The sequence below is a fragment of the Alosa sapidissima genome, chromosome 22 (genome assembly GCF_018492685.1).
Source record: "Alosa sapidissima isolate fAloSap1 chromosome 22, fAloSap1.pri, whole genome shotgun sequence".
In the NCBI taxonomy this organism is placed as follows: domain Eukaryota; kingdom Metazoa; phylum Chordata; class Actinopteri; order Clupeiformes; family Clupeidae; genus Alosa; species Alosa sapidissima.
Genome location: NC_055978.1, coordinates 30,903,436 through 30,919,507, shown reverse-complemented (window position 1 = coordinate 30,919,507; position 16,072 = coordinate 30,903,436). Strand labels below are relative to the sequence as shown.

Below are 16,072 nucleotides of genomic sequence, written 5' to 3'. Positions count from 1 at the left end.
CACACACACACACACTCCTCTCCTTGCATGTGGTCCTGAGTTTCTCACACACACATTCTCCTCACCTTGCATGTGATCCTGAGTTTCTCACACACACACACACACACACACACACACACACACACTCCTCACCTTGCATGTGGTCCTGAGTTTCTGCCGCTCCTTCTTGATGGCCTTCTTCTGTACGTCCTTCTCCTTCTTGGCCAGCAGGGCGGCCTGCTTAGCTTCCTCTTCCTCCTTCTCCTTGGCCAGCCTCGCCGCCTCCAGCTCCGCCTGCCGAGCCTGGAAACCCCAATCAGTCATCCATCAATACAATCAATCAATCAATCAATCAATACAATCAACACAATCATCCATCAATCAATACAATCAATACACACAATCATCCAACAATACAATCAATCAATACCATCATCGATATCAATACACAGGAGCCTGGACACCCTAATCAATCATCCATCAATACAATCAATCAACACAATACAATCAATCAATCATCCAACACAATACAATAAATCAATCATCGATCAATACACAGGAGCCTGGACACCCCAATCATCGATCAATAAAACGCAACTCAAACATGGTTAACCCTTAGAACCCGATTGACGCAAAGTGTGTCAAAAAACACACCCTTTCTTCTCTGTTACATTGCTCCACGACTGTTCATCGCAGCGAGATGAAACATTTATTGCATGACAGAGAAGAAGTGGGGCTTTCCAACGAGACTACGCACTTGTCTGTACGATCAAGTATGAAAATAAAAAAAAATCATTGCATCATATTTACAGTCTATACTTCTCTGCGTTCACCTGCGCACCCATTACTCTCGTTTGAATTACTCGCGAACCATTGATCGCATCGATATGGCACGCATGTCAGATGAAAGAGGAGACACAGGGCTATCCATTGGTACCATGGATATCGATTCTTCTGGCTTATAAAAACAGACGATGTGACTGCAAAATAGTAACGTCATGTACACAAACCAACGCTGCACACCCATTACTCTCGTTTGAATTACTCGCGAACCAGTGATCGCATCGATATGGCACGCATGTCAGATGAAAGAGGAGACACAGGGCTATTCATTGGTACCATGGATATCGATTCTTCTGGCTTATAAAAACAGACGATGTGACTGCAAAATAGTAACGTCATGTACACAAACCAACGCTGCACACCCATTCGTTTGAATTACTCGCGGACCCGTGATTGGATAGATATGCCACGTATGTCAGATGAAAGAGGAGACACAGAGCTATCATTTGACTAAGTAAATCCTTCTGGGTTATAAAACAGACAAAGTGACAGCAAAATAATAACTTCATATAGCTGGACTTACCCCACGTTTTTGTCTGTTTTTGTGGCAAAGCATGTTTATAATCCAGCGCTATCGTGTGTTTCTCTATGGCAAAACATGTTCATAATCCAGTTTTGAGATCCTAGCAAATTCCTGCATGGCATCCAATTCAAGGCTCACATTGCATCCCAATTTGTTCAACAAAGAAACACCTTTTTTGCCTTTACTTTGTTCATGGCAATGCAGTAAAAAGTTGAGAATCATTATGAGTGCATGCACCATAAGCACACATGCTAACACGCAAACTTGGGTCAAGTCAGGTCAGATCAGTTCGTGTCACAAATATGGAGCGCAGAAAGGTCATTTTTCATCACTAAATAAAAAATGGCATTTATTTCCGTAAATCACACACCACATATTTCTGTAAATTGCTCAGCCCCAGAGTATCCCTCCAACATGGCAATTATATTGCCCGATTCAGGACAGTCTGCCCTACACACACATGAAATGCATGTAGAGCTATGAGCTTGCTGTGGTGAGATACATGTCGAAATTTAAGAATTTTTATAATACACTTTTTATATTTTAATTCTTTAAAAATCTAAATAAAATCAATGCTAATACTAATACATCAGACTCTGCTGAAAAAAACAATATATAATATGTGTGTGTGGCACTTACAATGACCAGAATAAATCCTTATGAATAAAGGTAGTAAAAATGCCCTAAAAACAGCTTAGGGTTCTAAGGGTTAATCAACAAGGCCGAACTACTGACCATTGCCTTGTCCACAGGAACCCAAATCGGTATTCATAAATCTGTAACTTTTCCATTGTGTGCGTGTGTGTGTGTGACTGACCCTATCTCTCTCCTCCTGTTCTCTCTTCTTGGCCTCAGCTTTGGCCTTCTTCATTGTGTTTGTGTTTGTGTGTGTGTGTGTGTGTGTGTGTGTGTGTGTGTGTGTGTGAGACTGACCCTCTCTCTCTCTCCTCCTGTTCTCCACTTTGGCCTTCTTCATTGTGTGTGTGTGTGCGTGTGTGTGTATGTGAGACTGACCCTCTCTCTCTCTCCTCCTGTTCTCCACTTTGGCCTTCTTCATTGTGTGTGTGTGTGTGTGTGTGTGACTGACCCTATCTCTCTCCTCCTGTTCTCTCTTCTTGGCCTCAGCTTTGGCCTTCTTCTCTGACTCCTTCCTGGCCTTCTCATCGTCCTTAAACTTCTTTATCCGGGGGTCACAGCTGTACGCCGTATCTGCAACACACACACACACACACACACACACACACACACACGTCAAGGTATCATAGTATCTGCCCAACACAAACACACGTGTGCACTTGTGTAATAATACACACAACACACACACGCACGCGCACACACACTTACCCACACACACCAGCTGTCCTTACTCACTCAAACACACACACAAACACACACACACACTTACCCACTAGCGTCCGAATGCGGTTCATCTCCTCCTTCTTCCTCTGAGCTCGAGAAGCTCGATTCTGCTTCTCAATCCACCTCCTCTCATCACGACTACACAAACACAAACACACACACACACACGTTAAAGTCATGACACATCATACCCTGCAAATAACTGAAGAATAATTCAAACGTTATTATTTCTGCTATTTCATGAGCATTTACTAAAATAAAAACATGTACGGTAGATGTAAATAAATGTTTCAATAATTCAAATGTGTGTGTGGTGTGTGGTGTGTGTGTGCGTGACCAGACTGAAAGTAATCAAAATACACATTTGATGTTAGGAAGGTGGTTAGTTGATTAAAGACTACTAAAGCTAGATTGGATAAGCGCCTGTAATTGTTTAGCATCCAGGTTATTCTACTTGAGAAGTGACTTTACAGCTGTTTTCAGTGACTTAGAAAAAGTGCCAGACAGCAGTGATACATTTACAATGTGAAGAACATCTGGAAGAGACACATGTGGAAGAGCTGAGATTCTGCACCAGCTCTATCAAGTTAAGTTTCCCTTTATTTGTAGCTGGAACTTCCAGATGGTGAATTAGTAATTGAGCAGATATATTGACTCTGATTTTGTCAATTTTACCTTTGACAAAAAGATGAAAACTCATTGTATATATTAGTTGAGAGAAGTTCAGGCGCTAATTGTGAGGGGGGATTTGTTAACTTCTTGACAGTTGGAAATAGAGCACGAGTGTTATTTGAACTTCTACTGTTAGAAAAGAAAGACTGTCTTGCTTTGCATATTTCAGAGTTATACGTGCGGAGGATTTCATAGTGAATCTGAAGTTTGTATTTACGCCATTTTCTTTCAGTCTTCCTACACTCTCTTTTTTGCCTCCATAGTGGAGCAGTGGCATCCATAATGTTTGACTTGTTTTGCATTAAAGTGACCCAATAAGTCTTCTACCGAGTCTGACAGCTGACTTGACATCTGTAAAAGTGCTTGCAGAGAGAGTATGGTGTGTGTGTGGTGTGTGTGTGGTGTGTGTGTGTGGGTGTGGTGTGTGCCCTACCATTCGGCCTTCTCTTTCTCCTCTTCATCCAGGTAGGAGAACTCTCTCCAGGAGTCAAAGTTGTACCTGACAACACAAAACACTTCTCTTTAACACACACACACACATACATACAGTACACACAATTGTACCTGACAACACAAAACACTTCTCTTTACATACACACACACACAATTGTACCCGACAACACAAAACACTTCTCTTTACAAACAAACAAACACACACACACACACACACATACAGTACACACAATTGTACCCGATAACACAAAACACTTCTCTTTACAAACAAACACACACACACAGTACATACAATTGTACCTGACAACACAAAACACTTCTCTTTACAAACAAACATACACACACACACATACAGTACACACAATTGTACCCGACAACAGAAAACACTTCTCTTTAACACACACACACACACACACTGTGCACACAGTTGTACCTGACAACAGGAAACACTTATATATATATATATATACTTATAAACAAACAAATATACACACCAACACACACACACACACAAACGGTCTTGTGCGTCTCCACGTTTCATGATTGGCCAACATCATCCCAACACCGAGAACGAGCACAGATCTGAGCTGACAAATATATCACATAACTGCTATTGTAGTATCACTTAACTTATACCCAGAGTTAAGGCTTTTTGTAGCTTTGATATGTCTAGATAGTAGGGGTGTGAATCTCTCATGTAAAAGACGATACGATTCGCATCTAGATACATGGGCACGAGTCGATACAAGAAAAGATACATGTTTATAAAAAACGATTCAGTACGATTCGATGCAGTTCCAAGAATGGAAAGCATTCTGAAAGATTTTTTATCATTTGCTCATGGTGCACATTAATTTTATATTATCAATTATCATGGTCATGTCAATTAGTCCAAAAAAATGTGTGAATATGATTATCTAAACTGAGGTTTGTTTCATACTGTATTGAAATGAAAAAAGAATAGTCTACATTTCAGTCAAACACAGCAGCTAAATACAACATAAAAATACATTTTTATAGACTTTATAGATCTTTCACATTTTTATAGATAGATTTTATAGAGTTATATCTGATTGTTTTCATGGAGCTGTAGCCTTGTTGAGGTAAGACGATACCAAAATAAAAGTGCTTAAGAAACTCTTGGCCTTTTCTCATATAGCCTAGCCTACAAGAATAAAATAGGCCTACAAATCAATGAACTCTCTGGGCTTATTTTGTTCCAACAGTAGACCTAATGCAGAAACCTAAAATGCCACAAGTCTGAGTGAATATGAACAAAATCATTGGCTGATAATTTGGGCATCGTTTTAGCAGCAAGGGACAAATTATTATTTAACATTAAGGAAATCCCTTCATCAAAGGTAAGGCTACTCGACAGACTATCGTTGCTGTTTAGGAATGCTATAAGTGTTTAATTTCGCGCTGGATTTTCGAAAAACAAAAGCCGACCGAGTGCAAGTTGTCACATGCTTAAGTTGCAGTAGATGTATGGGTAATGAGGTCATTTGACAACTTTGGGCAATGAATGTAACCAAAAACGAACAGCATTACCCACAATTCCGTACCACGTATAGTTTCAAAACCGGAAGTGGGATGAACGCGCTGCTTGGAACGTAAATGAGAGTCTGAGCGAGCAGAAAACGTTGTTAACCGATTCATAACAAGTAAATCGATATAACGACCGGTTCATTTCAGTTTTTTTCCGATACGGGGCTTCACATATCGATGTAGCCGTATCTTACACGTTAAAAACGGATAGACACGTATCGGTTAATCTTTACACCCCTACTAGATAGCCTAGATATGTCTAACATGCTTCTTAGTATACCCCACTGGTGTTGTGGCGTCTACGTCTATATGTAGTTTGCCTTTGTTGTTGGTGTTGTTTGTGATTGTTTGTGCTGTGGAATCATTTATTGTTGTTGTTGTTTGTGTTCATTGTGCTGTGGAATCATTTATTGTTGTTGTTGTTGTTTTTTGAGTTCATTGTACTGTGGAATCATTTATTGTTGTTGTTGTTTGTGTTCATTGTGCTGTGGAATAATTTATTGTTGTTGTTGTTTGTGTTCATTGTGCTGTGGAATCATTTATTTAAGCAGCATGAGAGTCCAAGACAAATGTCTCAAACGGGAAAATTCATCATCATCATAATTCAAAATCATATGGTATCGTACAAAGAGCAGACACACACACACAGACACACATAGGCGGCTGCATATATGGAAAAAAAAACACCTAACCCTAAAAATATTCTAACAAAAGGTTTTTCAGCTGTTTTTTGTAGCATTAGGTGTCCTTAAAAACATACTAAAAGTTTACCAAAGTTTGACCACTACAAAAGTGTAATTTTCAAGATGGCGTCCAAGATGGGCAGAAAGCCCTTAAAATATCCTAAACTCCTTCATTATTTGACCTAGCCAAGTAATCTTGGTGTCTAACCCCATGTTTTCTGGGTATATAAATCCATTGGACTTGTCTAAATTGCACTGACATGATTACATACTTATGGAATACATGATTTTGTGAAATTACTGTAAAGATTTATCTTTGTTTGGGGTGAACCAGAGATGTAAACGATTTAGTCATGTAACTCCTACTCTGTGTGTCTTTGGACCCATGCCCTTGTTTTGCTAAAACAGACTTTAGCAAAAAGACATTCAATGTAAAAGTTATTGCACCCAAAAGTAACTTAAATTGGAGTTGTATAACTTTGATCATAAACAACTCTGAATTAGCCTGAACAGAGGCCTATGTGTAAACCCTCTAAAACGGCCATTCATTCAATTTGAATAAGGTAATGCATCCTCTATAGATGTTTTTGAGTATAAAGGTGTACAATGATTACAATGTACACATATAAAGATATAAAAGGCAAAGTAGCAGTAATGTCAGCTTATTCCACCCTACACTATCCCATCCAACCCACCACACACTTAATAAACAACAACAAAATATATAAAATAATATATAAATATATATAAAAGAAAGAATCAAACAAAACCAATCAACAAAATAACTAACCAATATAACACAGGCAATAATAAAATGTTAAAAATAATAAAGATTAGATAAAGACTAATGCTTGTGAGGGAGTTCCGCCAGCTCAAATGTTCTCAGGGCTAATAGCAATAGATGCTATGTAATCTAGAAAGGGTGTCCACTTGTCAGAGGTATTGGAAATGGATATTCCTTTACAACCTAGACTGTTATTGCTTAATGATGACTCACAAATTAAGTTTACAGAAAAACAGCATAAAGTCTGCCTTGCAGGCTTTAGCAAAGAAACTAATTGTGCAGAGGTGGATACCGCCACATACACTTCCTGTTAAAAAATGGCTGATATACTTTCAGGATGTTATTATGATGGAACTTTCTACTGCAAGAATTCTTAAAGCTAAAATTTCAACACTACAGATGTGGGAAAGAAGTGCAAGGACAGTTAGGGGCACTCCCAAAGGTTTGGAATATCTCGGGCAAGACCAAAGCATACGCACCAGATTGGCTGGTGACCCCTTGCACCTATTACAAGCACCACTTCTATCAGGGTATATCCTGGCTAACTTAGCATGAGTAAGGTGTGCTCTATACAAGATCTTGCATTGCAACAGGTCATGCCTAGCACACATGGAGGAGGAGTGAACCAGGTCAAGCATGTGCTTCCACTGGGTCTCTGAAATTGAAATGGCCAGGTCCTGTTCCCACATGTTTTTCAAGGCTTTGGTAGGGTCTGTGTGTAAAGTATCCAAGAAGCTATGAATAGTAGAGATGAGGCATCTTTGACTAGAGTTGAGGGATAGGAGAGAGCACATTTTTGACTCAGGGGGATGTTCAGGGAAGTTGGGAAATAGCTTCTGCACAAAGTGTCTAATTTGAAAATACATGAAGAGATGGGCATTAGGTAGATTATATTTAGCTGACAGTTTAGAAAAGGAGAAAAAAAACACCTTTATTGTATTAGTCATTTACAGTGACAAGACCGTTAGTAGACCAGAGACGAAACGAAGGGTCGGAACGGGATGGAGGAAATAAGTGGTTGTTGGCAACGGTGAAGAATCTATTCAAGCGGAATTGATGGTATTCCAGACTATTGGATTTGTGACATTGTAACTGAGAGGAAATCACTGAGTGAAGTGAGTAATTTGAGAAGGAAAGTTCTGTGTGGACCCAGGGAGTAATCTGAGAAGGAAAGTTCTGTGTGGACCCAGGGAGGCTGACTGTCGGTTTGCTCCTCCAGAAGAAGGAGTTAATGGCAATCCAGTGTATGAAAAAAAATATTTGTTGATTATCACTGGGATGTGTTGGAAGAGGTAAAGGAATTTGGGTAGTATTGCCATTTTTATCAAGTTGATAAAACTTGATCCTCACTACGGAGCCAGATCGCTAAGGGTTTAATCGCAAAGTGCTAACTAGAAAATGTAATTTCGAGGAATTACCAGTGCATGAAAAAGAAAAACGTACATTAACATAAAATGCAAAACAAACTTTTATTTGGAAACAGTTGAGGGCAGAGGAAACAGTTAGCAGGAGTCATAGTTGATGACAACTGAGAGTTGAAATGGCTGAACAGTTAAATAGTTTAAATTGTTAAATTATTTAATAGGGAATTATTGTAGTGAGGACTTTTATTTTGAAACAGTTGTGGGCAGAGGAAACAGTTGGCGGGAGTTATAGTTGATGACAACTAACAGTTGCAATGGCTGAATAGTTAAATCAGGGGTCTTAAACTCCCGGCCCGCGGGCCAATTCCCGCGACCTAATGTCAAAATAATAATGTAATTCGGCTCTTGAGGGTATTTTTTTTTTAATTGCGACAAACAACAACACGATAGCTCCAAGTACGGTGACAAATCTCATTTGTACTCTCCTCCACTAGTTGCTAGACATCCAGAGCTTTGATTCAAGCCCAAATTCGCTGCACAAAGTTTTCAGGAAATACTAATATGCGCGAGAAACACAAAGAGGTTCATTTGTTTGTAATGACGCGGAAGCGATGCAGGCCATAATTTTGCACAAATTGAAGTAGAAATAGGTCGACACCAAATGTTGAAAAAACGTTCACGTGTGATGAAGTCTTGGGTAGGCTATGCTATTCACCTAATCTGATTCTGAAGGAGAATATCTGCCTTTTGGAGATTATGATCAACTATTGACAGTGATCGTCACGGTGCGTCTGTGAATGGAGGTGCGTCTTTGCGTGTATACAATGGTGTCCACTAAGCATGCCATGCTTATTGATGATTGTGTCTACGTGGTACAGACAGCAGGGGTAGTAAAAATAGGGCTCTGAAGAACTACAGTCACCCATGATAGGAACTGATTTGACCAGTTTACTTTATTGTAGGCCTGTAATAAAGGTTTGTGGTTATAGGCTAGTAATAGTTTACTATTGTTGGTTTACATCTTAGGCCTACTGTTCTCTACTTGCCTCTTTGCGCTACAACCTGTCTAGCAAGAAAATTGTTACCGCCAAATTATTTGTAACCCCAGAACTACTGCCTCCAACTGAGTCCTCAACCAAATGCCACTGCCAAAGGTTTTACTTCCAGATCATGGTGTGGATTGGAAAGGAAGGTGACATGAACACAGTAGATTGGGGATGGAAACTAGTGGACAATTGGGTCCTGCCAGTTATGACTAGTAAGACTGCTGCCCCAGAAAGCAGATGATCGACTGCATTTGCACGTCTGCCTGCCGAACACAACGGTGTAGTTGCAGGGCATATGGACTATGCATGCCTGCTTGTGGAGCATGTCAAGTTGGGAATTGCGAGAATCACTATAATCAACCTCTATGGGAGGAAGAGTGTGACGACCAATGGTGAATCTAGTGAAGGTCACAGTGCAAAAAAGTATAAAAGATAAACCAGAATAAGAGGAAACAACTAAAGAAAACAGAAAAAGATATGTATAAATAAGAAAAGTATTAAAAAATATGTAAAAAAAAAACAAAAAGAAAAAACCCAAAATGCATTATAAAAAATATATTAAAAAATAAAAACTAAAAAATGAAAGGGGTTAGCGGTACTGAGCCTTCACGGTTCCAGACCTGTTTTGACTAATTTTACAGTACCACACAATTCTAATGAATTTATTCTTTATTGGAATCAAAAGAATGGTTATGAACCACAGAAACCACCAACACTTGGTAAAACGATTTGAGAAAGGAGAAATATGCAGTGACTTAAGGGAAATTTACTTATTTTTTGCATAAATATATTTGTAACCAATTGCTTTAATATATAAATGGTACTTGTAATCACTTATCTCATGCAAATATGCTAATTAGAATGTTACATGGCCAACACATGTACCAGGTACCATCCATGCACCAGTATTCCTGGTCTAGGAGGAATACAAAGGAGTAATGGTCATTTTAAGGACCTGATGGCGGCCATTTTGAAAATGGGGCCTTTCTTGGAGTCAAAATTTGGTAAACTTTTAGTATGTTTTTAAGTACATCTGATACTACTATAAACCACTGAGAAACCTTTTGTTAGAATTTTTTTGGGGTCAAACCATATTTGCGGCTGACTAACACACACAAGACCGCTTTTGGGCGATCAGCATTCTCATTCCAAGCTACTGGAAAAAGGAACTAAATATTAGGAATTGTTTAAATTAAAACTTCTTTGAAGAGTTGGCTGAAAGAAAATCAATAATGCGATCATTGAACACCAAATTTTTTATGTGATTTGTATGATGTTATATCTGTAATTTTGTTGTGTCTTGTTGCTGATACGGTCTGTAATGTTTCGTATGTATTTCATTGTCTTTTTAACACCTGCCCAGGGACCACAGATGCAAATTAGCTAACTAGCCAACTCTAGTGTAGAACTAGTTCTGTACATGGTCCCTGTCAACTAAACTAATAAACTAAACTAACACACACACGCACGAGCAGAGCAGAGACGTACCAGAACGAGTAGAAATTATCCACCTCCTCAAAGGTGGCGTCAGGGCCTCCCAGCTTTGGGACGTGCTTTTTAGTGGACCACCTGTGATTGGTGGAAAAAAGGATGAGGTTATCAATACAAACCAGACTATCCAATCAGAGATAAGCAGCACCTTAAGTGTCCAATCACAAATCAATTTAGCCTAAAGTGTCAATCAGAGAGGCGTGTTTTTGTGCTCACCTGGAGTTCCTGTCAAACACAGGTGTGAAGACCTCTACGAAGTTCTCCTTGCCCTCGCTCTTGGAAGGCACGTTGTTGTCGAAGGTGGGGTCAATGCTGTCGAACGCTCTCCTGCGCACAGGATCTGAGAGAGTCTCTATTGCTGTGGTCAGAAAGAGAGGATACCATATCAGACCAGATCACCACTCACCACACAAACACACACACACTAGGGGTCGACCAATTATCGGCCTGGCCGATTATTAGGGCCGATATTTAGCATTTTTATAATAATCGGTATCGGTCATTTTTTCCACCGATAAGCCGATATTGAAATGGATAAAGAATGAAACACGCCATTTTGTCTGTAAAGCGTCTCTCACTCCCTGCATTTGCTACTCTGTGGTCAAGAGCATTGTCCCGCCCACTACACCGTCTGATTTGTTAGTTAGCACGAATGCAGCCAATCAGGATCGAAGACTGAACACAGAGAACGTTTAGGATTCTCACTGAGGCAGACTGGGCTTCAGCTGTAGCCTACGGAACTATTTTTCGAAGGTAAGGAAGGTAGCCTACATTGCTGAAGTTGCAGTGAATCACAATCATCTACACTGAAGTTACAAAAACACCACTTGGTAAGCTATTGTCTCTTTGATCCGGATCAATAAGTAAAGCACCCATTTCCTTCATTTAGCGAGTTCCCGATTGATGCACGTTACTGATGCTGTTTACTAGTTAGCCCACAAGCTCTGGCAGTCTCTATTGCTGCAGTCAGAAAGAGAGGATACCATATCAGAACAGATCACCACACACACACACAAGCTCTGGCAGTCTCTATTGCAGCGAGAGGATACCATATCAAACCAGACCACCACACACACACACACACACACACACACACAGACACACAAACACACACACACAACCAGGTGAGTATATTGTGGCTGAGGTTAATGACCACCACACTCACAGCCTGTAGCACTATTGAGGAGCAAGCTGTGACTCGTGACTGATGTTAAAGCGTTAACTTTCGCCAAAATGCATCCTAGGGTGTTTTTGTGATTGTACCCAAGTCAAACTTTCGTTTAAAAGCATAATTACGTCTGAAGCGCCACAAGTTCGTCCTGTTGTCCACGTTGTCGTTTTCTGGTCAAATAGCCTTTTGAATGGGAGTGCTAGGGGCACTACTATTTTGATACATGATCTCGTCAAAATCACTATTTTTAAAACACTAAGAAGGCTCGACACAACATGAAACTTTGATCCAAGTATCATCAGTGTCTCTACACAGGAACTTTAGCATTGAGAACATTGTTCGTGTCCACATAGTTTACTAAAAAGAAAGGTTTTGGACAACTTGTGTCGAGCCTTCTTAGTGTTTTAAAAAGAGATTTTGACGCGATAATGTATCAAAGGTGAGTTGTGTTTACCTTTAGTAATAAGGGGAGTTGTGTTTACCTTTAATAATAAGGGGAGTTGTGTTTACCTTTAGTAATAAGGTGAGTTGTGTTTACCTTATAAGGCGAGTTGTGTTTACCTTTAGTAATAAGGTGAGCTGTGTTTACCTTTAGTGATACAGGTAAAGTAGTCGTTGTCTCCTTCTACAATCTGTTCTCCGGCAGCTTTCCGCTTGTCAGGGTGATGCTTCAAGACCATCGCTTTATCTGAGGACACACACACATACATACACACACACGCTTGTCAGGGTGATGCTTCAACACCATCACTTTTTCTGAGGAGTGATTACAAGAGTTGCCTTTAGGGAGCACCAATCACACGCCTGCGGTCAGTGTACTCAGTGTAGCTCATATATCAGTGTACTCAGTGTAGCTCATATATCAGTGTAGCTCATATATCAGTGTACTCAGTGTAGCTCATATATCAGTGTACTCAGTGTAGCTCATATATCAGTGTAGCTCATATATCAGTGTACTCAGTGTAGCTCATATATCAGTGTAGCTCATATATCAGTGTAATCATTGTAGCTCATATATCAGTGTACTCAGTGTAGCTCATATATCAGTGTACTCAGTGTAGCTCATATATCAGTGTACTCAGTGTAGCTCATATATCAGTATAGCCCATGTTACCGTTGCCACTTTGTTCATAGTATGTAGTGCAGAACACCACACATAACTCACACACATTAGTGTTAGCAGAGTGAAACCAGCAGCCGTACATGTAGCGGTTAGCCAGCTAGTGCAGTGTGTGCAGTACATGTAGCGGTTAGCCAGCTAGTGCAGTACATGTAGCGGTTAGCCAGCTAGTGCAGTGTGTGCAGTACATGTAGCGGTTAGCCAGCTAGTGCAGTGTGTGCAGTACATGTAGTGGTAAGCTAGCTGGCCAGGTGTGTGTGTGTGTATGCGTGTGTGTGCAGGTGTGTGTGTATGCGTGTGCGTGCAGGTGTGTGTGTGTATGCGTGTGTATGTTGTGTAAACCAAGCAGCAGCACATTTACATTTATTCATATTAAACACCAGTAGTGCACACAGGGATGGAGGGACACTTACTCACACACACACACACACACACACACGACACACACTTACTCACACTCACACAGACACAGACACACGGGACAGAGGGGGATTTACGCTCACACATACGGGACAGAGGGGGACTTACTCACACACACACACACACACTCACAGGACAGAGGGAGGGAAGGACAGAAGGAGGGGATGGGGGGTGGATTTATGAGCACACACACACACACAGGACAGAAGGAGGGAATGTGTTTGTGTGTGTGTGTGTGTATGCGTGGATGGAATGGGGGGGGGGTGGACTTACGAGCAGCTTTGATTTGCTTCTGTGTGGCTTTGTACCTCAAGTGGGCCAATCCTAAAACAGCGTAGTGATCCTGATTCTGTACACACACACACACACAGATGCATTAGGGTCACATATTCAGTAGACACACACACACACACCCCTAGATCACATCAGAATCCAATCAAATCTGACCAGGAAACACAGAGAAACACAAACATCATGAGTGTGTATATATATATATATAAGAATGAGTCCCATCACGTGCAGTGCAGTGCCATCACGGGCACATTTACCATGTGAAGCCAATTTTACGCTTCTGCGTCAAATCAACGGTGTTCCCCCGCAGACCCCTCTCCGACCCCTCCGCCGTACCTCCAAAAAATTTTAACTTTGCGTCGAGGCGACACAGACCACAAGGACTGTGATTGGTCAACTCGTCCTGATAGTCGGTGTTTCAAGCAGCCTACTGTGGGGAGTTACCAACATGCTAGTTCACTGACCTGAGCTTTGTAAATAAACTCAGACATATTTTGGTTACAATGACGGGGTTATCCGTTTGTAAAGTGTCTACAAGTCAGTAACGTTTTGGAATTAGCACTTTGCCAGCAAGCAGTACTTTGTGGGCAGTTATGCTAAAGTTCGCTTGCTACCATAACTTAAACTGGTTGGCAGACACCTGGCAAATACCCTCAGACTTATTTTCTGGTTACAGTAACTAGGCCAATGGATTGTACTGTGTCTATTTGTCGATACTTTGTACAAAATCTAAGCAAGAAAAGGCCAAACAAATAAGATTAATATTTTGGCACGACAGTGTATGGGGTTTGCAATTCTGAGTAGGCTACCGTTTTGGTCATACAGTCTTGTTTCGGTGGTGAGCGACGCAGACACAGGCAACACCGAGCGTTGTGGCGGTGAAATGCACAGCGATGCAAAGCAACCCTGGGAGCAGTGAGGGGTTAGGTGCCAAATCGGGGAGCACTGAGGGGTTAGGTGCCTATGTCTACTGGTCGGGGTTCGAACCAGCAACCCTCCGGTTACAAGTCCGAAGCCCTAACCAGTAGGCCACAGCTGCCCCGAGGTACCTTCCAGTCTTTGGGGTACTCCTCCAATCATCACCAACCACCCTCCCCAAACCCCCCCCCCCCCCCCTCCCACCAGGTACCTTCCAGTCTTTGGGGTCGTCGTCCTCCAATCACCAACCCCCCTCCCCAAACCCCCCGCCCCCCAGGTACCTTCCAGTCTTTGGGGTCAAGGGTCTTGAGCAGAGGGTACTCCTCCAGCTGCAGCTCCTCATCCTCCGACTCCTCGGACAGCTCCTCCTCCTCCTCCAGCTCCTGGAACGACGTGGACACATCACGGTTCCTCCTCTTCAGGAAGGCCTCGAACCAGCGGCCCACTGGCTCCACCTGGATCTGAACAGACGCTGTGTGTGTGTGTGTATGGGGATATGAGAGTGTATGTTTGTTTGTGTGTGTGTGTGTGTGTGGATGGGCATAACAATTTGAAATTAAAATCTTGTCATATCTTTTCCATGAGCATGAGTCAATTAAATCAGGGGTCCTAGAGAAGGCTCTGTTCCATGACAGACAAACAATTTGCTCTCAGAAACAAAAAGAAGAAGATATATATAGGTTAAATTAATAAATACCACTACCCAAATATCTGATGAGCTACCAATAACTTTAGTCAATTGTAAATAAAGATCATTGTAATGTCAATTTATCTTCATCTAACTGGTTACATAAACTCACAACTCTCAAAGTTACAACTTATAGAAATTGTCAGACAACTCAAGTAAAGAGGTAACTAACTGTTAGGTACGTTACTGTCGTTGGTAATGACTGCAAGGCTAACTTTGAATTCCTTATGGTTTGACACTAATTCGCCGAACCAGTCCTGTATATGGCAACGAATTTGGCTATCTAATCTCTCTCGTAAGCTCACATGCTGATTATATCACGTTATTGTGCCAGAAAGATCGTTTTAACTTAGTTAGCCGGCTAAGTGTCAGGTTCAGCACTATTTCTGTTATCCGGAGCACTCACCAACGATGGCATTGCAAACGACTGTTACTTGGCCGTCCAATGCTTCTTTCAGCATCTTCGGAATTTCAATAGCCTCCACAAACTATCATAACAGGTTATATTCTGCATATATGACTATTCCTTTATCAAACGTGGTAGGTGTAAGATAATGTCGCCCGGTTATGGTACATACCACATGGGCCTATTCTAGCTATGCAAGTGCATTAAACCAGGCCTCTCATCCAAATCCATCCGTGCTGCTCACAGTTAACATGTTGTTTTTCGTTCCACAAAATTAACGATTCAGTTTGGTCTTCTTTGGATCACCTCCATA

The 16,072-nt window shown here is 41.1% G+C and overlaps 1 protein-coding gene across 2 annotated transcripts in view; it reads right to left on the bottom strand.

Annotated features, from left to right (window-relative positions):
- Positions 1-15,996, bottom strand: part of dnajc2 (DnaJ (Hsp40) homolog, subfamily C, member 2) — a 22,770-nt gene extending 6,774 nt beyond the window's left edge. Inside the window, exons 1-10 of one of the 2 annotated variants that reach the window (XM_042079219.1) lie at positions 15,760-15,996; positions 14,947-15,137; positions 13,730-13,805; positions 12,506-12,604; positions 10,962-11,103; positions 10,743-10,823; positions 3,810-3,875; positions 2,751-2,842; positions 2,433-2,554; positions 133-282 (exon numbers count right to left, since the gene is read on the bottom strand). In XM_042079219.1, the coding sequence (XP_041935153.1) occupies positions 133-282; positions 2,433-2,554; positions 2,751-2,842; positions 3,810-3,875; positions 10,743-10,823; positions 10,962-11,103; positions 12,506-12,604; positions 13,730-13,805; positions 14,947-15,137; positions 15,760-15,814 (1,074 nt within the window). In that variant the 5' untranslated portion in view covers positions 15,815-15,996. Of the gene's footprint in view, positions 1-132; positions 283-2,432; positions 2,555-2,750; positions 2,843-3,809; positions 3,876-10,742; positions 10,824-10,961; positions 11,104-12,505; positions 12,605-13,729; positions 13,806-14,876; positions 14,890-14,946; positions 15,138-15,759 lie in introns of those variants that run through there. The other variant, XM_042079220.1, reaches the window with a different exon arrangement.
- Between the last annotated feature and the right edge of the window lie 76 nt (positions 15,997-16,072).